Genomic DNA, 22,453 nt, shown 5'->3' with positions numbered 1-22,453 from the left:
TGGCTGTTATGACAAAAAGCTGATTTTTGTACAAGTTTTTGTGCATGTTTTGAGTGAACATGTTTTAATGTCTCTTGGTAAATAATGAGGGGTACACTTGTGGGGTGATGAATGCATATGTACATTTATTACATATATAAACTGTTTTCTTACATAGCTGTACTGTTTTTAGTTTCCACCAGCAACAGGAGATACTCAATTGTTTCAAATCCTCATTAACACTTGGTATTGTCAGTCTTTTCCTTTAGTCATTTTGGTAGATGTGTAGTTATAGTTCATTTAGTTTCTAACTTGAATTTCCCTAATAATGATGCTGAGACCCTTTTCATGTGTTTATTTGCCATCTCTGTCTTTTCTTTGGTAGAGTTTCCAAATTTTTCTCATTTTTAAATGGTGTACTGAAACTTATTCTGGTATGTGGTGTGTAGAATTAACTCAGTTTCATCTTTCTCAGTACAGCTATCTAGTTATCCCCAGACCATATATTAAAAGTCTATCTTTTCCTACTAGTGTGTTTCCACTTTTACTATGAGCTCAATTTGTCTGTGTATTTGGATACGTTTCTGAATTTTCTATTACTATGAATTAGTTTTTGAGTCCTAAGTAAAAGGACTTAAAAAATATCCTAATTTCCATTTTATTTGTTTACTTTGTCAAATCTATAGGAATAATTTGAAATATTTTCATATTAATGATTTTATTTTCTACTGGCAAATACCCAGAAGTGGAATTACTGGGTTGTATGGCATAGCTATTTTTAGTTTTTTGAGAAACCTCCATAATACTTTCCACAGTGGCTGCACCAATTTGCTTTCCCACCAACAGTGTGTAAGAGCTCCCTTTTCTTTACAACCTCCCCAGTACTTGTTATTTCTTGTCTTTTAGAGAGTGGCCATTCTGACTGGTATTAGGTGATATCTCATTGTGGTTTTGATTTGTGTTTCCCTGATAATTAATGATCTTGAACATCTTTTTATGTGTCTGTTGGCTGTTTGTATATCTTCTTTGAAAAATGTCTATTCAGGTCCTCTGCCCATTTTAAAATCAGATTATTTGTTTTTGTGTGTTGTCTGTATGTTGAATTGTCTGAGTTCTTTATATTTTGGATACTAACTCCTTATCAGCTCTATATACTTGGGAACATATTCTCCCATTCAGTAGGTTGCCTTGTTTTGTTGATGGTTTCCTCTGTTGTTCAGAAACTTTTTAGTTTGAGGTAGTCCTGCTTGTTTATTTTTTCTCTTGTCTAGAGAGACATATCCAGAAAAAAATTGCTAATGCTAATGTTCAAGAGTTCACTGCCTATGTTTTCTATTAGTAGTTTTATGGTTTCAGGTATTATATTTATATCTTTTATCCATTTCAACTTTATTGTGTATGGGGTAAGACAGTATAGTCCAGTTTCATTCTTTTACAGATAGCTGTCCAGTTTTCCCAACACCATTTATTGAAGACACTGTGTTTTATCCATTACATATTCTTGCCTCTTTTGTCAAGCATTAGCCTTATAAGTGTGTATTATTTTTGAGCTCTTTATTCTGTTCCATTGATCTGTCTTTTTTTTTGCCGGTACCATACTGTTTTGATTGCTATAGCTTTATAGTACAGTTTGAAGTGAGCATAATACCTCTAGCTTTCTTCTTTCTCACAATTGCTTTGGCTATTATGGTCTTGTGTGCTTCTATACAAATTTTAGTATTATTTGCTCTAGTTCTGTGAAAAATGCCATTGGTATTTTGATAGGGATTGCATCAAATCTGTAGATTGCTTTGCGTAGTCTGGCCATTTTAATAATGTTAATCCTTGCAGTTCATGAGCATGGAATATTTTTCTATTTATCTTTGTCATCTTCAGTTTCTTTCATCAGTGTCTTACTGTTTTCAGAGTACAGGTCTTACACCTCCTTGGTTAGGTTTATTCTTAGGTATTTTTTTTTTTGATGCAGTTTTAAATGGGATTTTTTTCTTAATTTCTCTTTCTACTAGCTTTTTATTTGTATATAGAACTGCAGTGGATTTCTGTACACTGATTTTTATATCCTGTGACTTTACTGAATTCATTTATTCTTGCAGTTTTTTGGTAGAGTCTTTACAATCTTGTATATATAGTATAATTTCTTCTGCAAATGGTGACAGTTTTACTTCTTCCTTACCAATTTGGGTGCCTTTTATTTCTTTTTCTTGTCTGATTGCTATAGCTAGGACTTCTAGGACTATGTTAAATTAAAGTGGTGAGGGTGGGCATCCTTGCCTTAAGTGAATCATACCATATTTTTAACCAAACCCCATCACTGATAGAGCCTAGAGAAAAGATGTGTTGGCAGGGGTATGAATGTGGAGATTTCGGTTTTAAGCAGATAATTTAGTTAACAGGAGTTAAATGTACATATTGCTTTAAAGGAACATGTTTATTGTGTAAATTAGTTTCTTAATGCATAAATAATTCTTTAATGCTATCAAATGTACGTTCACATACTATCAAAACATTCTGTTAATATTATGTGGAAATAAACTGGAAACTGTCCTTTGTTTCAGTGCTTAGATGAATATGAAGATGATGAAGCAGGGCAGAAAGAACGGAAACGAGAAGATGCAATTACACAACAGAACACAATGCAGAATGAAGCTGTAAGCTTATTAGATCCAGGCAGTTCCTATCTATTACAAGTAAGTATTTAGAAATACCAGGACACCACTAGGTATTTTAATGATGATTTTTAAGTTGCTATTAATAATTTTCCATTCTCATTTTGGTTGCATCAGTTCCATTTAATTATTTTCAATGTATTTAACCACTGATTTTCCTTATGTACAAGTACTTTCTGACTTATGCAGTCTTTTGTACCTAGTTGGTAATCAGTTAATGTTTGCTGACTGACTGACTAATCAGGTTTAAACAGAATCAACGTTAAAAATAACCAGGAAAAATTATTAGCTTTTGCTCTTAAAAAAAAGTGACAATCAGTAAGCTTAAAATGGACAGTTTTGTTTTAGGCTGGTATTTGCATAAGAATTACATTACATAGAGTTAAACAAGTTTCTACAAACTCAGATGTTTAAACGTAATAATAAAACACAATATGTAGTATTGTGAATTGTCTAAAACACATATATTTCTGTGTAGTTATAAAATACTTTCTGAAATAAAATTTAGGTCAGTTTGAAATTAGCTGTTTTTTTTGGGTTCTTATGGTACAGGAAGCTGGACACTGATGCTAGTGGAATGTCTCATTATAAAACAAATTACTGTGCAGAATCATTTCATATAAACTAACTTTGGAATGATCTTGATGTATAAAAACCTTATCTTAAATTAACTTGATGATATTTTGAAATCTGAAGCCACTGGGTTGTATTTTTAGAGTTCCAGTTTTGATTTTTTAAATGCATTTTATTATGATACCACTTTAAAAGGAGTTTTCCATGGAGTACACATATCTCCCCATTTTATTGATAAAAAAATGAAATACAAACTTGTGTATTAATTTGTAAGGCTATGATAAAAGGCATTGGCGGAGAGAAGCTCAGTATAATGAAATGGTTTGGAAATGTGGATGCGCAGCTTCTTTCTCCCACACTCTTCAAGACAGACATGTTAGCATGAAGAACCGTGGAGTGATGCAGGTCATCTCCCTGTACCCAAGTTGCTGCTTCTAGGAGAAAGAGTACCCTTTTATAATACTGTAAAAGCTAAGAAACAGTGTTTTTCTTAGCATCTTTAAGACTGTTCACAATCTAAAATATTCTTTATATCCTTTGTCTAACATTTGGAGTTAAATCTGGGCCTGTTTCCAGTGAAGATACAGACCTAATTTTTTGAGACAGAGACAGTATGTCATTTTCATTAAGAATCTAGACCTGGTTTCAGTTCTTAGTCATGTCGTTTACTCTGCCATATTCAAATAATAGCAGACCACAGCTTTTAGAAAGAGGGCTCATTTCTTTCTGTTGAATGAAGCCCTTACCTAGTCAAAACTGGGAAGGCTACTGTTAGAACACAAAGTTTATTCCCAATTATATACCCAGATGGGGAACAGTCTCAGCTGATCTGGGCTCTCTGAGGTACTTTTTATCTCATCCAGTTTATCTTCTTACCTGTAGCTTTTCTGATTTCTTCCCACGCTCTCACTCTTCCTTTCTCTCATTTTTTTTTCCCATTAGGAATTAGAGTGTGATGCAGTGGGACCCCTGATTCCAAGTGTCTGCTATGCCAGTCTGTGTGCTTAGGATGAATGTGAGGCTAAGGCTGTCCTGTGGGTGCCAGAATAGGAGCTCATCTGTCTGCATAGTTGCCCTCTCTTTTGAGTTGTTATGTTAATTTATATATTCTGTTACTTGTGGAGGATAAGTAATTATTTACAACTCCAGCTTGAAAAACACAACAGAGAGAGAAGATATTGGTATCATTGGTTATTCTAAGGCTTTTTTGAATAGGACAGAAAGAACTACTTTGTTTCTTAGCATTATTTGTGAATCTGAGCCATTCAGTGGAACAAATCTTTAAAAATGAGGAATAAAGTGGGAGTATGAATTTGGTATACAGTATGCTTTGTGAAAGCTTATTTTAAGTTTTGATATCTTTCAGAGGTAGATTAGTGGTAATAAAATTAAAAATTTTTTATTATATTTTCAACTGACATACTTACCCATTTTTTGGAGATAATCAGTTTTTAAAGTAATATGTTAATTCTATGATTAAATAATACATAATGGAAAATATGAAAAATAATAAAAATGTAAAGAAAGAAGAAATTAGTTTGGTCTAATTATTTCTTTACATAATTTTATGAATTTGTTTACTTAATTTTTAAACTTTATTAAAGAAAAAGAATGTAGTCACATGGTAAAAATACGAAAAAACATTAGAGGGCATATGGTAAAAAGTCTCCCTCAGCTGCCTGCTTACCTTCCTTGGAGGCAACTAGTGTTTTCTTTTCCTGTATATCCTTCCAGAGCTAGTCCGTAAACAAAGTTATATCTACACATATATCTGTATGTCTATATACATATTCTTTATTTTAAGCACTCTTATGTACCTTGTTCTTTTCATTTAATACTGTAGAGAGGCTTCCACGATAATATATAAAGAGTGCCACTCTTTTGCAAATGCAGAATATCCTATCTTACAGATATACCATCATTTTTTTTAACCTATTTCTGTTGATGGCCATTTAGGTTGTTTATAATCTTTTGCTCTTACAAACAATCTAGTGGTGGAAAAGTCTCAATCTATGTCATTTTGCCTATTTGTTTATAAATTAGTGAGTAAAATCCTAGCACTGGAATTTGTGGGTGAAAAGGGATGTGCATTTGTAATTTTAATAGTGTTTCCAAAATGTTCTTTTACTTGCAGCATGAACATCTTTTCATGTTATTCAAAACTGTGTGTATTTTGCTCAGTGGCATAGGATTTTCTTTTTTAATGTGTATAATAGCACAAATTTCCCATGAATGGAACTCTTCAGTGGTTGAAATTTTTTATTATTGTAAATACACTGAAATTAACATCTGTATAGATAAAGTGTTTTGGGTTTAGAATTATTTTCATAGGCCAGATTTCCAGAGATAAACATTTATTGGGCCAAATAAAAATAAAGCATTTTCAAGGTTTAAAAACTTGATACATATTACTTGAATTGCTTATGAAAAAAGGTTTATCGGTTTATGTAATCAATGGAATTTTATGAGAGGACATTTATGAGTTTTATATTCCTTCTCTTTTTTGATTTATTGATTTTCCTTTTAAAACAATCCCAAACATTTCTGAAAAGTTCAAGTACTGTACAGAGAGAACTTAACCCCCACCCCAAAATTTAGAATAAGTTGCTAACCCAATGCCCTATTACCCCCCAGTACTTTACTCTGTATTTTCTTATTTGCTACAAATAAGGTCTACATAACCATAACTCAACTCTTAAAAATAAGAGATTAAAATTGACATATTCTTACCATCTATGATATTCAGACTTCATTCACACTTCAGCAGTTGTCCCAGTCAGGTCTTGAAGGAATAGTAGAAGCATCTAATTCTGAATAACATGTCGCCTTTAGTTGCCGTATTTCTTTAGTTTCTTTCAATCTAGAATATTTCCAGTCTTTTCTCAACTTTCTTGATCCTAATACTTTTAAAGAGTATAGGTCAGTTATTTAGTGATAGGTTCTTCAGTTTGGGTTACCTAATGATTACTTAAAATTAGATTCAGATTATATGTCTTTGTCAGGAATATTACAGAACTGATGCTGTGTTCTTTTTTGCATTTCCTTTCAGCTGACACATGATGTAATTTGTCCCGTTGCTGATAATGATCACTTTGGTCATGTGATTAAGGTGGTATTTGCCAGGCTTCACATTCCCTTCTTAATAAGTATTTTATGGATGAGTGCTTTAAACCATGTAGGTATCTTACTCCTCATCAAACTTTGTATCCATTTATCTATCATCTCTATCTGTTTGTGTCTGTGTATCTGTATTGTTTCACTATTACCTTTTTTTCTGATGGATACTCTGTTATCATCTGTATTAGTTTTCCATTGCTGCTGTAACAAATACCACAAATTTGGTCTCTTAAAACAACACAAATTTATCATCTTACAGTTCTGTGTATTGGAAGTCCTACAGGTATCTCCTTGGGCTAAACTTGAAGACTGAAATCAGGCTTGCATTCCTTTTGGGGGACTCTGTGTAGAATCAGTTTCCTTGCCTTTCCAGCCTCTGGTGGCTGCCTGTATTCCTTGGCCAGTTGGCTCCCTGCCTCCTACAAAGCCAGCAACGGTGGGTCGAGTCATTCTTACATCACATCATGCTGACCTTTATTCATAGTGATACCTTCCTCTGCTCTTCTGCATCTCTCTAACACTTTTAACGACTCTGTGATTACATTGGGCCCATCAGATAATCCAGGATAATTTCCCTATTTAGGGTTATGGATTAGAAACCTTAATTTCCCTTTGCCTTGTAACCTAATATATTTGAAGGTTATAAGGATTGGGAAGTGGACATCTTGAGAATCGTTCTGCCTACCACACCATCATTATTTTTTGATTTTCCAGTTATCCCAGGATATCCAGTGGGAACCCCTTTAAGCCTTCGTATCCTTCACCACATCTCCATCATTGCTGGAATACCTCCTTGTTTTCCGGCATAATAAAATGATATGGGTTCATCTTTAACTTTCCTACTGTAGCCTTGGAAACAGGCATCTCTCCAAGGAGCCCTGAGTCCTGTTACTGGAAAATGATATTTTGAATTCAAGATCTGGGCTTGTAGGTATGTTCGTGTTACTGAGATGTCACCATTCCTAGTCCCACTCTTATGTACAAATTTATAAAATGTATGTCTGTTTGTACATACATATGTATACACATCTGTCTGTTGCTTGCCTAGCTATATCATCTTTAAGTAGATACTGAAATTAATTTATACTAATACCTCAATTTTAATCTGATAACCATAGGGTTTATTTTAGTATTTGTAATTCCCTTTTGTGACATTGAGAAACCAGATGTCTGTTATCCTTAATATGTTTTCTTACTTGTTTAGTCCTCTTGTATGTAACCCATCTTCCATTGTCACCCTTTCCCCACACTTTAAGGCCCTCCTCACTACAGGTGGGCTTTGACATCCCATGTTGGCTCTCTGGTGTGTGAACACTACTCTCCTCACACTTTTTAGGCTTGGGCATCCCGTGCATCCCTGTGGGGATGGGCATCCCATCTTAACCCTGCTTTGAGTTAGGACTCCCCACTCCAAATCACCTATCTCCATGGATTCCCTCCTCACCCTTCTGATCTTCTGCTCTCCTACCACAGGCTGCTTTTCCCTGTGGCCTTTCTTTGTTCCTGCTTAGACTCTGGGACGTCATGCTGCTTTGCTTCGTCTTGGGGCTCCTCATCAACCTAATTGGGTTCTGGCACTGTGTGGACAGTGTCCTCTCTTGTCGGGCTCTGGCAGTCACCCCTGGTCATCCCTCTGCAGACATGCTCTCCATTTGCTGCAAGGGCTGTGAATTCCCCATGTCAGGCTGCTCGTTGAGTATATACCTTTAGGGCTTTAAAACCTATTTGGGCCACCCTAATGAATGGATGAGAATCACATTCTGCTTATCCCTTCCTGGGACTCCTTTTCTTATCTTGCCTCAGGACTGCTTCAGTTCTATTTCACTTAGGCCAGGCCAAGTCTCCTTGCTATATGGATGCTCTCAGTTCGCATGGACTCGGATTCTCATGCCAGCTAGTTTGTCTTCATGTAGGGCTCCAGAATTCTGATACCCTGGTTTGGGCCGCTGTGTTTCCTCCCCACCTTACCTTGTTCTGTCTGACCTAATGACTTTAGGACTGAATTGTTAGAAAAGGAATGGGAATGATGTATTTTTTTGTTTTTAATCTTTGTTAATTTGATAAAGTTCTTGTTTTATTTTCTTAGCTAGTTTATCAATTTTACATTACAATATTTTTTCATTCATCTTTGTGTATACCATATAGATATTTTAAGTTAGTTATGAAGAACAGTTGCCATGTTATGCCAAAATTTCACTGAGGGATCTGACTAGTATTAATTAGTTTATTTGAAAACCTTTGGTATTGTTTTGCTGTATTCTACTGGACTTAGATTTGTCTGATCTTATTTCACATATGCCTTTATGTTTGCTTACACTTGACGAGCTGTGCTCTGCTGCTGCTTCTGCACAGGCGGTGTTCGTGGGATTTCCTTATTGACCATCTGAAGCTTGAATGAAGCAGAATATTTTATTTAAATTTACACACAACACTTCATTCTTCGCCAACATTTTCTAAGCTCTACATAGTTCTTTCCCCTGCCCTTTAGTAATATAGACCATCCCATTGCAAAAATTATTTCAGGAAAAGTGTATTTTAAATCAGTTGTATAACAGACTTTGGGGTTATTAGAAAGTCTAATTACATAGTCTGAAACTTTTTAGACCAATAGCAGTCTTAACAGTTGTATTTTTTACAAGCAGTTTCAGTGATACTGGTATTTCTCCTCCTCTTTCCATTTAGAATTGCACTGTCAACTTAAACAATTACAGTAATTACTGTCACTCTTTGTTTGCAAATTTTTGTGGCCATAAAAATAAAGAGGCTTCTAGTTAACAAATCTAAGGTGGAGTTTATATTTACAAAGAGTTTTACTGTGTAGAGACATCAAGCATTTCCTCCTTAAAATTAAGAGACTTTAGCTGCATTGCAGGCTACCACTGCCCTCCCAGTCTCTTACCAGTAACATAGGCTGTCCAGTTCAGGGACATAACATTGTTTAGAAATGTAATTTGATTAGTAGAATCACTGTAAAATAACATTTAACTACAAAATGTATAACCTAATAAAAGACCTATTAAAATCTGCCAATAGAGAATAAGCTTCAAGTGTTTGTAGCAGACTCTTAACTATTAAAATAGTAGTTATCTAGAAATAAGCTTAAATTCTAATTGCTACATATTGTGTATATGAGTGTGGAGTGATTTGATCAAGTATAGCAGAGGCATAATTTTATCAGTTGCACCAAACTAGCCATACAGAAAATACAGTGTAAAATTTGAGATATTTTTAAGTGATAAGTTGTTTTAAAAAAAAAATCTGTAAGAAATGCAGGAAACTGATACTATACAAGTTCCTATTATAAGTATATGTAACTGAAAACTTGTCTTGATACTTATTTTCAGTCACTTATAGTTGGGTCAAAGTATAAAATTAATATAATGCTACTATATATATATATATATATATATATATATATATATATATATATATATATATATACTGTTGCTGAAAATGCCATCATTTCACATTTCTGAACTTGTTAAAATTCTGCCGTAAATCCATATTAGTCAGTCTTACCATATTAGGAGAAATGCCTATTTTTTTTTCCCTCCCCACCCCCTTCGAGAAATGCCTATTTTAAGTTTAAGAAATATTACTTATTGCCAGGTTGTTCATACTATCTCAATCAGTATATCAGTAAACCACAAATCAGTAAATCTAACAAGGGCTATTCTCATTTAGCAATTGCTCTTACTCCAGTTCAGTAAAAGGTAGGCTGAGTAATCAAGTAATGACATGTTTTTGAAATACTTCAATTATAACCAAGATGAGATAGAGGTGATTTTTTGGCATTACTAACATTTTTTTCTAATGCATACTTAGATAACATTTAAGGTATATGCCTTAGTTTTCGTTCATACAGAATAAGATTAGGGAATTTTATAAAAGAAAAACCTTTAAAAATGTAGGTTGTAATACTTTCTGTGAAACTTTGAGGAAAGAGTTGCATATGAATTTATCAGCATTCAATAAAATGTACTTAGAATGGATACATGTAAGCTTGATATTGCTTTCTGATTTATCTAAATTTATTTAAAACATTTTAATCAAGTTACTATGGTTTCAAAAATAATTTAAAAACTAGATTTTTATAAGTATGCTTTTTGTGGTTATTCACTTATGTATACCATATTTTTATAAAAAGGAGACCTGTTTTACATGTTTGGTGTATAAAGTACAAAGATTCATTGACCTCATCTGTAGGGACTGCCACTTCAATGACAGGCAGGTAAGAAATAGTTTCCTTGCTAGGCTTTTGTTACAGTTCTGGCTGTAAGGACAGGTGAGGCCCAGGGGAGGGTTAAAATGTCTTAGAACCAGCTGTCAAAGCATAGCTTCCCCAGGGGTGATCCTGTTAAGGTGGTCGAACCCACAACACGTGGGCACTTCTAGAATCCTGTCACCTGGTGACTTCCTGCAACTGGTTAATTTCAAAGTGGTGCTTTTTGTTTCTTTCCTGTTTTTTTTTTTCCTGAGAAGGTTTTAAGGACACACACAGGGTTGGGATTTCAGCCCTTTTAGGCTGCAGCGTTCTTCATGGCTGCCAGGATGTTGCTCAGCTCCTCTCTCTTCCTCTTGGCACGGATGTATGTCCCCACCCTTCTCTTGATGATCAGGGGGCCACTTGCCCTGGGAGACCTTGAGCGGCTCCATGGCACACCGCTCATCCGGTTGAAGCCGCACACCTCTCGGTGATTGTGTCCCGCACAAACCTGGAGCAGCGCCCACAGCAGTAGCTGTGCCTCGGCCTGCTTCCGCCCTTGGTCACCTTGTGGCTTTGGTGAGGCCCATGGCCGTGGGGTAGCCCGGAGCCCTGGCTGCTGCTCTTTAGTGGCTGCTCGTGGGGAGGGCCAGTGATGCTTTCTCTGTTAACTGGAGAGTGCTTATGGACATTATTTCCGTACGTTGTCAGTATGTATATTTACTGCATCCTACTTGAACTGGAGATTTTGGGGAAGAAGGAATCAAATGTGGGAGTCCCCACGTCCCAGAAGCTTATGTTTTAGTTAGGGTGTAAGACATATGAACAATTGAGATGAAGTTGTATTTAAATAGGTGATTTAGGCTGTTGTTAATGCACATTTATTGACTTGGATAATTAAGACAGATTTATCAAAATTCCACATAATAATCAATAAAGGTTTTTCCATACCCCAGGCTTTTAAAAAATTTTAGCTATCAAATTTACATTGTAAGCCTATTGTAAAGGAGTGTGCTTAGTTTTTCTCACTTGTCATTTAATCTCTCCAACCCAATAAAATAGACAGTGTTGTTATTTCTATTTTAGAGTTGAGGAAACTGAGAGGATAAAAGTTGAGTGACTTACCCACAGTCTGGTAGCTATTGAGTGGCCTATCAGGTTGGAACTTGGATCTAAATCTTACTCTTAACCATATGGTTTCCTACATTGATATGTCGTTTATTGCACCGTGCAGTCAGTCTTTGCTGTTTTAGTCTGGAATTGGGTCATCTTATAAAGTGAGCTTATTCTTTGATTTTAGCCAGATCAGAAATTCTTTAATTATAGGGTCTTTCTTGTAGACTTAATGGCTAACTAGAAAGAAGTGTTATTATCAGTTTTCAGAAAGACTCATCATTTAATTTTGACTAGATTTATGAAAATGAAACTGCAAGAATATTTGGAGAGCCTGGGCTATTAGAAGACTGAACAAAAAAATGACTCCCTGGTTAGTTGCAAGGTAATAATTTTCCCACCCCAGTGGTTAATGTTAATTTTCAAAAATTTTTTTCTATAGCTTAGAATAAAAAGTACTTTCTCACTTTTTCTTTTTAACTGTCTTTAAAAGTAAGCATCAGTCATTAGATGCATGTGGTGAAATGTAGGGTTTTTTTTTAACCTAGGGCATACTAAAGACTGGAAGGGAGTTTTGTTCTTAGGTATAATGTTGTGTTTCTTCATGCTTATTGACTTCCGAAAAGATTTAAGCTGATTGATTGATGAATGATGCTCCCATTGTCCATTTTCTGAGCTTTTAGAATACTTCACAATTAAGAATACAATTTATGAAAAGATTGGTTTTGTCTGAAAAATCATATAGAGTCTTAATTTTGTTTGACTAGCAATGTGAATTTTTTAAAGTAATGGTAATTGTTCCAAATTAGTTTCTTTCAAAATTAGACATTCTCTATCAACTGTTTTATATAGTCTGGAATTGTGTTTTCACACACACCCAAACTGATATGTCATTATTTTTACTTTACAGGAGCCATCTAGAACGGTTTCAGGCAGATACAAAAGGTAAGAATCCTTAACTTACGACTTAAAACATTTAGTAGACGTGTAATATTTGCCTGACCTTGTCTGTCGTAACTAACTAGAACTGTTTCAATCAGCTTTCTGAAAAATAAGAAACCTTAATATTGTGCTATTAAAAAGAAATTACACTGTAGGCAGGAGTATAGTGTCTGTCTGACCATGATTTATTCTAACATACCCTGTAGACTTTGAAAACTACATACCATGAATTTGTATGCATCTGATGAAAACAAAATAAAAACCTCAAGTCACTTTCCCTTATGTGTTTAAATATGGAAAATAGTGTACAGCCTGTATTAGCTTGGATTGCCATAACAAAATACAGGGTGGCTTGAACAGGAGTCTGTTTTTCTCACAGTTCTGCAGGCTGTAAAGCCTAAGATCAGGGTACCAGCGTAGTCAGGTTCTGATGAGGGTCTCTCCCTGACTTTCAGGCGGCTGCCTTCTTGCTGTGCCAGGTGACCTGGAGTGAGAGCTGCTTCTCTTTGTCTCTGTTGATCATTACTAATCCCATCATGAGGGCCCCACCCTCATGACTTCATCTAAACCTAATTACTTCCTAAATGTTACCATTATAGTCATGGGCTTTAGCATATGAATTTTGGGGGTATACAATTCAGTCCTACCTTAGTTTGTTCAGGCTTCTATAACAAATACCACAGACTGGGTAGCTTACAGAAAACAGAAGTTTATTTCACACAGTTCTGGAGGTGGGAAGTTAGAGATCAGAGTGCCAGCAAGGTCATGCTCTGGTAAAGGCCCTCTTCCATCTTATAGACTAACAGACTTCTTGCTGTGTCCTCGCACAGTGAAAGGGGCAAAGGAGCTCTGTGGAGCCTCTTCTACAAGAGCACTAATTCCCTTTATGAAGACTCCACCTTGGTGACCTAAGCACCTCCCAGAGGCCCCATCTCCTAACACCATCCCATGCACTTTAAGGTTTCAATATACTAATTTTGGGGAATATAAACATTCATACCATGACAAGTACACAGCACCACTCTACACAATGAGTGATGTTTTTACAAAAAAATGTGTTTTGAGTGTATGTATATAGAAAGAAAATCAGAATTCGGTATGAGAAGTTGTTTAATGGAGATGCGTGGTATATTAGCCTCCTTCTTTCTTGTTGAAGCCATAAAGGCTGCAGAAGATGTGGTCAAACTTGTGCCAATAATCAAAGGAAAATGGTAAATCTTACCAAGTGTTTATAATATCCAGGTACTTTATCTATGTGGAGATCTTGTTCAATTCTTAGTTACCTTATAATATAGGTACAGTAGGCACAATATTTACTTTTATTTTGTAGATGAGGCAAGAGGGGTTAAAGAGGTAGAATCCTTCCACTCAGGTTTTTAAGAATAGTCACCTCAGAATCTAGATTTAAATTCAGACAACATGACTGCAGAACCCATAAACAATAAAGAATATAAAAGAATAATAAAGACATGTTTATACAAGACATCTACCCTTACATTTATATGTGTAAAACCTATGTTTTCCTTTTATATGTTGAAATTTAGGATACTTGATTAAAATTTTTGGTTATTATATTCCATCTAAAAGAAAACTTTCATTAAGGGAGTTCTAATTTTAATACTAAGTTACATATAAATAAAACTCAATTTTTATCATGAACCATAATATCTATTAGCAATAGAAACAGAACAGAAAGACAAGATAATCAAAATTGAATGAGTAAGTCTAAAACCGTTTCCACTGAACACTTGATATGTCTGCTACCACTACTACTTTTATCCTCATTTCTGAGTAATTTTGATTTAGGTACAGTGAAACCTGTGATTCTTTCAAGCTTCTAATATTTATACATTGCTTGGTAATTTTTACTTAACATGAATAGTTTAAACTTTCCAGAAAGACTGTTTTTAGCCAGAAACTGTTTCCAGGCCACATTCTCAAACCAAAAAATGTTTTATCAGTTTTTGGTTTGGGGAGTAACAGTAAATTTGGGTAGCTTATCAGGTTTATTGTACTTGGTTGTACATGTTTAGTTCTTATTAATAAACTTTAAATTATGATTGGCATTTTTTGGATTTGTGTTCTATAATTAGAATCAGTAAGGGAATAATTTTCTTATAAATCCTCATCAAAAGCTTTATTTTGGAGAAAATTATTTCCTGATATGGTGTATTTTTTTAAGCTTTTTAGACCATTATTATTATTTATTTATTTATTTATTTATTATTTTTTTTTATAATTATTTTTTATTGAAGGGTAGTTGACGCACAGTATTACATTACATTAGTTTCAAGTGTACAACACAGTGATAAAACATTTATATACATAATTCTAGGTTCCAGCTATCACCCTACCAAGCTGTTACAATATCTTGACTATATTCCTTATGCTATACATTACATCCTGGTTACTTATTTATTTTACCATTGGAAGTCTGTCCTTTTTTTTTTTTGTGAGGGCATCTCTCATATTTATTGATCAAATGGCTGTTAACAACAATAAAATTCTGTATAGGGGAGTCAGTGCTCAATGCACAATCATTAATCCACCCCAAGCCTAATTTTCGTCAGTCTCCAATCTTCTGAGGCATAACAAACAAGTTCTTACATGGAGAACAAATTCTTACATAATGAATAAGTTACATAGTGAACCGTACAAGGGCAGTCATCACAGAAACTTTCGGTTTTGCTCCTGCGTTATGAACTATAAACAGTCAGTTCAAATATGAATACTCATTTGGTTTTTATACTTGATTTATATGTGGATACCACATTTCTCTCTTTATTATTATTATTTTTAATAAAATGCTGAAGTGGTAGGTAGATACAAGATAAAGGTAGAAAACATAGTTTAGTGTTGTAAGAGAGCAAATGTAGATGATCAGGTGTGTGCCTGTAGACTATGTGTTAATCCAAGCTAGACAAGGGCAATGAAACATCCACGGATGCAGAAGATTTCTCTCAGAACAGGAGGGGTGAGGTTCTAGGCCTCACCTCTGTTGATCCCCAATTTCTCACCTGATGACCCCCCTGCGACTGTGCCTGTCTTAAGTTGTTCCTCCCTTGAGGAATCTTACCCGTCTCTGGCTAACCAGTCATCTTCCAGGGCCATACAGGGAAATGTAAAGTTGGTAAGTGAGAGGCAATATTGTTTGAAAAGGTTAGCTTTTTACTTCTTTGCAGATTTATGCCCTGTGCCTTCTATGCCCAGCATTTGTCTTGAGGTATCTTTACCACTTGGAAGAATTATGATACTCGGTAAATTTGATATGAGGCACGAATTCTATTTAAGGGTTGTAATTAGGAAGGAAGAAGAAAAGCTATAGAAGTAGCAGGCTGAAAAAAACATGGGAAGATTGATTATTTCTTTGACATATCTTCTTGTAGAGTAACTTCAGCATGTATAGGTTTTAAGCTACTACTTAAATTGCACACACACATTAACATAATAGGAGTATAGTTACATAACCAAAGCATATCTGTAATTACCAGCCATCTCCAGTGAAACCAAGAGAACCAGTTAGGCACCTTAGGCATTTGTGAAAACTTATCTATGATATGATGGATATTGTCCAACTGAACTTGAACAGTCTGAGAGAAATCAGACAAATTAAAACAACCCATTCCTGGGGAATGTTCACATCCCTTATGTTCTTTTAACAGTAAATAGTCTGTAGTTGTAAGATTTTGGAGCGCTACAGTTTGCACTTCTCCTAATTCTTGGTTGAGTTACAACAGTATAGATCCAGTCAAATTTGTTGTTTTACTGTATGCACAGGCCAGCTTAGATATCTCCTTCCTCATTCCCATGGCAAGTCCAGGAGCTGGTGGGATGAGTGCATCTACAGCTGTAGCAGTGCGTGGATCTTTGTTGGGGTTTTTTGATGAGCATCTTCTGGCATGAGTCTTCCAGAGAGTGCTGATGTTGGAAGTTCTCTTTCATATCGTATCTTAGTTCATGTTCGGGGTAGCCCAATTAGGCTTTGATCCTCTGTATAAACACCAACAGACCCTTTGCCCACACGTTGATCTGCCCTTTATACCATTGAGTAGAACTCATTGGAGGTCACCACACAGGAACTGCTTTTTTTTTTTTTTGTTAATCTTTAATCTACACTTACATGAAGAATATTATGTTTACTAGGCTCTCCCCTATATCAGGTCTCCCCTATAAACCCCTTTACAGTCACTGTCCATCAGCAGAGCAAAATGTTGTAGAATCACTACTTGCCTTCTCTGTGTTGTACAGCCCTCCCTTTTCTCCTACCCCCCCATGCATGTTAATCTTAATACCCCCCTACTTCTCCCCCCCCCCTTATCCCTCCCTACCCACCCATCCTCTCCAGTCCCTTTCCCTTTGGTACCTGTTAGTCCATTCTTGAGTTCTGTGATTCTGCTGCTGTTTTGTTCCTTCAGTTTTTCCTTTGTTCTTATATTCCACAGATAAGTGAAATCATTTGGTATTTCTCTTTCTCCGCTTGGCTTGTTTCGCTGAGCATAATACCCTCCAGCTCCATCCATGTTGCTGCAAATGATTGGATTTGCCCTTTTCTTATGGCTGAGTAGTATTCCATTGTGTATATGTACCACATCTTCTTTATCCATTCATCTATTGATGGACATTTAGGTTGCTTCCAATTCTTGGCTATTGTAAATAGTGCTGCAATAAACATAGGGGTGCATCTGTCTTTCTCCAACTTGATTGCTGCATTCTTAGGGTAAATTCCTAGGAGTGGAATTCCTGGGTCAAATGGTAAGTCTGTTTTGAGCATTTTGATGTACCCCCATACTGCTTTCCACAATGGTTGAACTAACTTACATTCCCACCAGCAGTGTAGGAGGGTTCCCCTTTCTCCACAGCCTCGCCAACATTTGTTGTTGTTTGTTTAGACCATTATTTTACTTGTGACCTGTTCATATACTTGTCCTTATTTTATTTTCACAGCTTTAAGATTTGTTACTTTTAAGCTTTCAAATGTTTAACCCTGTTTAATACAAAACAAAAAAATTTCTTTTTTCAGTTTCTAGTCATTAGTCACTGGCTCACATCAAGTCATAGTTTGAATACTGTCTAAAAAGAAAAACACATGCAAAACAACAAAAATATAAAACCTAAGATCTGTATCTGAAATTATCAATTCCTTATCTACAGGAATTTGTTATATTGTACATCAACAGTTGATTACTTTGATTAATCTGTCAGCAAGTTGTAGCAATAACTAGAGAGTGGATATTGCTTGGTGAGGTGTCTGCTGGCTAACAGGGATAAGAAAAGGAGGATGGAAATATGGCATCACATGTTAGAAAATATTTCACTAAAACAAGTAACTTCTGTAATAGTCCCCCCTTATCTGCAGGGTATATGTTCCAGGACCACCCAGTGGATGGATGCCTGGAGCTGTGGACTGAACCGAATCCTATAAATACTATGTGTTTTTTCCTATGCATACATAACTGTGATAAAATTTAATTTATAAATTAGGCACAGTAAGAGATTAACAACAAAAGGAAAATAGAATGATTATAACAATATACTGTAATAAAAATAATGTGCACATGGTGTCTTTCTCTTCCTCTCTCGAAGTATATGGAGTTACTCACACTTGTTCTTGTGGTGATGTGAGATGAAATGCCTGGGTGATGAGATGAAGTGAGGTGAATGACTAGGCATTGCACATAGCTTGAGGCTACTGCTGACCTGGCAGTACAGCTGAGGAGATGATGCGCTGCCTGTCTGCAGTGACCTCGGGTGACCAAAACCGCTGACGAAGGGGGCCCTGCTATGTATAAAGCTAGATGAACTTTCAAAAAGTCCTTACAGGATACAGTCACCCACAAGGCTAGTTTGTGTGTTTGCTCTTATAAGTTACGGGTTAAATGCGTGAGTTTTTCTTAGAAATATCAAGAATGTACTTTTCGAACATTGAGTGTGTTAAGCACTCACTCTCATTATGCTATCCTTTTATTGAGTCATCTCTTGTTTATCTAGAACTTATCTTACGTATTCACTGATTCCCTTTTTAAAACATGATTAAATAACTTTGGGCAACTATTTGGGGGTGGGCATCATGAATGTTCTAAAACAAGACTTAGGAAAGAGATCAGTGTCATGTATTAATGGTTTTTTTCAATGTGTAATTTTTCTTAATAGAATACAATACTTGGTTAAATTTATAATGCATTGGGTAAAATTTAAAAAAAGGTTTTAAAGGCAAGTCAGAGTGTTAGATGTGTGGCTGTAGATACCCTGCTTGATGTGTTATCTTCATAATACTTCATGCACTTAAAAAAAGGGCAGTATAGTTCTGAATGACTTGAAAAGGCAAAGGGCAGGATTAACCATGGTGTATAGTTTACCATTTCTATTTAAGCATGTAATTCAACCATCAAGAATGGCACTGATTAAAAAACATGGGAAACAAGACAAATACTGTTTGGTCATTTTCATATAGTAATTGGTCCTTTTGTCTTCATAAATATATTTAATACCGTATTGATTATTAACATTTATGCAAAGTCATAAGTGCTTCTTAATTGTCCTCCTGTCCACTAACATTAATAGGTTATGCTTTTAATAGGTTTATAGAGCTTTTAATGATATGCAGAACATCTGCACCTTCATTACCCGTCAGGGAGTAGGGCAAGCATCTTCTCTCCAAAATGAGGAAAAGGACTTTTGTAGAGTGAACCCTTTATTATACCACATTTTCTCTGAGTAGAAATTAGTTATAAGAGAGGAAATATTACAAGTTTTTATATTTATAAGGAGCATGGACACATCAGGATATGAATGGTAGAAAGAATTAACATTGCCTTAGCTAAAACGTAGGTGCAAAAAATCTTTTTTCAAATCTGTAATGTTTCATGTTAGTATTATACTTCTTTAGCTATAATTATAATTTGTGTTGTTTTATTAGGAATTCTCTTCCCCTATAATTTTTTTGCAATTACTTAAAAATGATCAGGGTAGAATTTTTATACTATAATCTAAAAATTGTTACCTTAACTTTAAAAGCAATCCTCACTATTGAAGCCTTGGATTAGAAAAACCCACTTAAGCCCTAACTCCCAAGTCAAATCACTATTATTTACTTCCAATTTCTTTTTCTAGGCTTTTTATTTGTGAGTATAATGGATGTACAGTTTTGCATTCTGCTTTGCTCCTCTAATGTAACAAGAGTCTCTGTACTTTTAAGTTGTATAAAGAATGGCTGCTATCAACTGAGCAATTTCTGCTTTTCTCCTTTTCGGTGAAGTGCAGCGTAAATGTACAAGAAACCCTCATTATAACTGCTTTAGGGGACATGGGTTTCTTTATTTGGTTACAGTGTGATTATGATTCTTAAGAGCTAACACTCTCTTCCAAAGTCAATTCTACCATAATGCTTGTTTTAAAAACTTGAATTTGTCCCAATTGATAATAGCAGGGAACAGTTTGACCATAACACATATTTTGCATTTGCTTATGCACAATTCTGTTCATGAGAAACACTTGGTAAATACAGGAAACTGTCCAGCTTAACCAGGCCACATCGGAATACCCAAAATTCACACCTCATACATTTACCCGCTTACCTCAATAGGAGCCACAGCTGTCCATATGTGATGTTACAATTTCTGCCAGATTTCAGTAACCCTCATTTTGACACTTCACTTAGTGTGGGGCAAAAAAGAGAAGGATCACCTTTAAAAGATATTTATTTTGAATTATCTAAGATCTGCTGTGTGTTTTAACTCATCATACAGAAGTTCAAACCTTCAGTTATTACTTGATTCTTTAGGTCTTTCATAGGAAATTGAATAGAACCTTTGTTTAGAAAGTGAATTAATTTATATGGAAACAGTTTTCATGCAAAGATTTAAGATGTTGCAACATAACTTTTTTTCTGAAGGGAACTTTCTTTATACCCATTACTTTAAAACCAGTAGTTCTTATTTGATTGCACATATATTTGGAGAACCACTGTCACAAGAAACTTATTGGTTTGTTGATCAGGAGTCAAACCAAAAAAAAATCAGGCAAATTTTTTACAGATAAGAATTCTAAAGACAACCAGAAGTATCTGCTAATAGTTGAAGAGAGACCAGTCTTCTGGGGCTCTCTGTCTTCTAAAGAAGTGTGTTCTTTCTCAAGATCTTTTATTTTCTATATTAGCATGTTAGCTTTATGTTTTACCGAATGCTGTAGGGCATACAATAGCTGTGGCTCTTCTGGTTAATGGATTTTGCAAATGCACATGAAAGTCACAAAATAATAATTTAAAAGTAACTGATATACTGGTACATTTTGGGGACTGAATTCTTTTCCCTTATGGATTTGTGAATTTTTATTTTTGTTGGAAGATAAAGATTAGCTACAATTTATGTAATGTTTATTGTGTGTCACACACTTATTTACAATACTTCCCATGTGTGTTACTTCAGTTAATTTCTCAGTAGGCTAATGAGGGAAATGTTTTATTATCCCCATTTTACAAATGAGGAAACTGAGACATGGTGCAGTTTAATAACTTGTATGAGATGAGACAGATAATAATTTGCTCATTTTACCAGCATATGTTGCTTTACCTCATGGTAGCATTAATTGCCTAATGTGGGTAGAAGGTAGGGTGTTTGATTCAGAGTTTGATTTAGCTTATTTTGACTCCAAAAACTGGAAGTTACCAGTAACTGGATTTTTTTCTTTTTCACATGGGTTTTTTTGTTTTTTATTTTTGGAAAGTAACTTCTATATTTGTGGCCCTGGATTTCAGAGTCTCCTCAGCTGTCATTAATTTGTTGTAGGTACAGTGCAGTATTGGGAGATAAGTTTCGTTCTGATGATCTTGAAGTCTAATAAGATCTAAAGTATCTTCATAGTCATAAAATAAGTATGTAATAATATTTGATACAATTTTTAAGTGCATTTTATGCATTATATTTCTTGGAAATTAACCACTAATCTGAACATGCTATTCCATATTTAATCTCTTCCTTAAGAGCTTTATTGAGATGTAATTCAAATATCATAAAATCGTCTTTTGAAAGCATACAATTAAGTAGTTTATAGTACTTTTACAGTGTTGTAAGACCATTAGCCCTGTCTAGTTCCAGAACTCTCCCCACTACCTGCCCCAAAATGGGGGAAATCCCATACCTCATTAAATAGTCAATCCCCATTCTTCCCTTCCTCATAGTCCTCAGCAACTTGTAGTCTGCTTTCTGTCTATGGATTTGTCTACACTGGATAATTCATATAAATGCACCATACAATATATATTGCCCTTCTGGCTTCTTTCACATAGCAAAATGTTTGCAAGATTTATCTATGTTGTAGCATGCATGGATAATACCACATTTTATTTAACCATTCACTAATTGATGGACATTTGGGTTGCCACTTTTTGGCTAATACAGATTATTATGTTAGAATATATAATATGCAGTGAACATTCATGTAGGTTTTTGTGGGATCTCTATTAATACACAGAATTTTTCATTTGCTTAGCTGAAGATTTTTCTGAAAAAAATACTGAATAGTTTTTGAGGTACAAGGTACTGTGCTTGATTGGAAGATGCATTTAAGATAATAATGAATGTAATATTTTCGTTGTTCTTACCAAATGCATTGACCTACATCTAGAAGAATGTTTTCTGGATTTTTTTTGTCTAAACTCACAGCTAGTAAAATTTAAGCACCAGGTATATTTGATAAGATAACTATCATATTTGATCTCTTTAGGATAGTTTACTATATTTAATACATCAGAAATGAGCATGTATGATAGCCCCTAATTGGAAAAATTTAAATTACTAACAGTGAGGTAGGTTATAAGCTGTACATACTAATATAAACAGTTACAAAACAGATATTAAGCTGA

At 34.9% G+C, this 22,453-nt stretch overlaps 1 protein-coding gene across 1 annotated transcript in view; it reads left to right on the top strand.

The window, feature by feature from the left end:
• Nucleotides 1–22,453, top strand: part of PAWR (pro-apoptotic WT1 regulator) — a 114,965-nt gene that overhangs the window by 70,465 nt on the left and 22,047 nt on the right. The window contains exons 3-4 of the mRNA XM_036912320.2: nucleotides 2,535–2,666; nucleotides 12,563–12,597. Of these exons, the coding sequence (XP_036768215.2) occupies nucleotides 2,535–2,666; nucleotides 12,563–12,597 (167 nt within the window). The remainder of the gene's footprint in view (nucleotides 1–2,534; nucleotides 2,667–12,562; nucleotides 12,598–22,453) is intronic.

This window comes from Manis pentadactyla, chromosome 10, assembly GCF_030020395.1.
Source record: "Manis pentadactyla isolate mManPen7 chromosome 10, mManPen7.hap1, whole genome shotgun sequence".
Classification (NCBI taxonomy): domain Eukaryota; kingdom Metazoa; phylum Chordata; class Mammalia; order Pholidota; family Manidae; genus Manis; species Manis pentadactyla.
The sequence above is the reverse complement of the archived record's forward strand: the minus strand, read 5'-3'. Positions and strand labels throughout refer to the sequence as shown.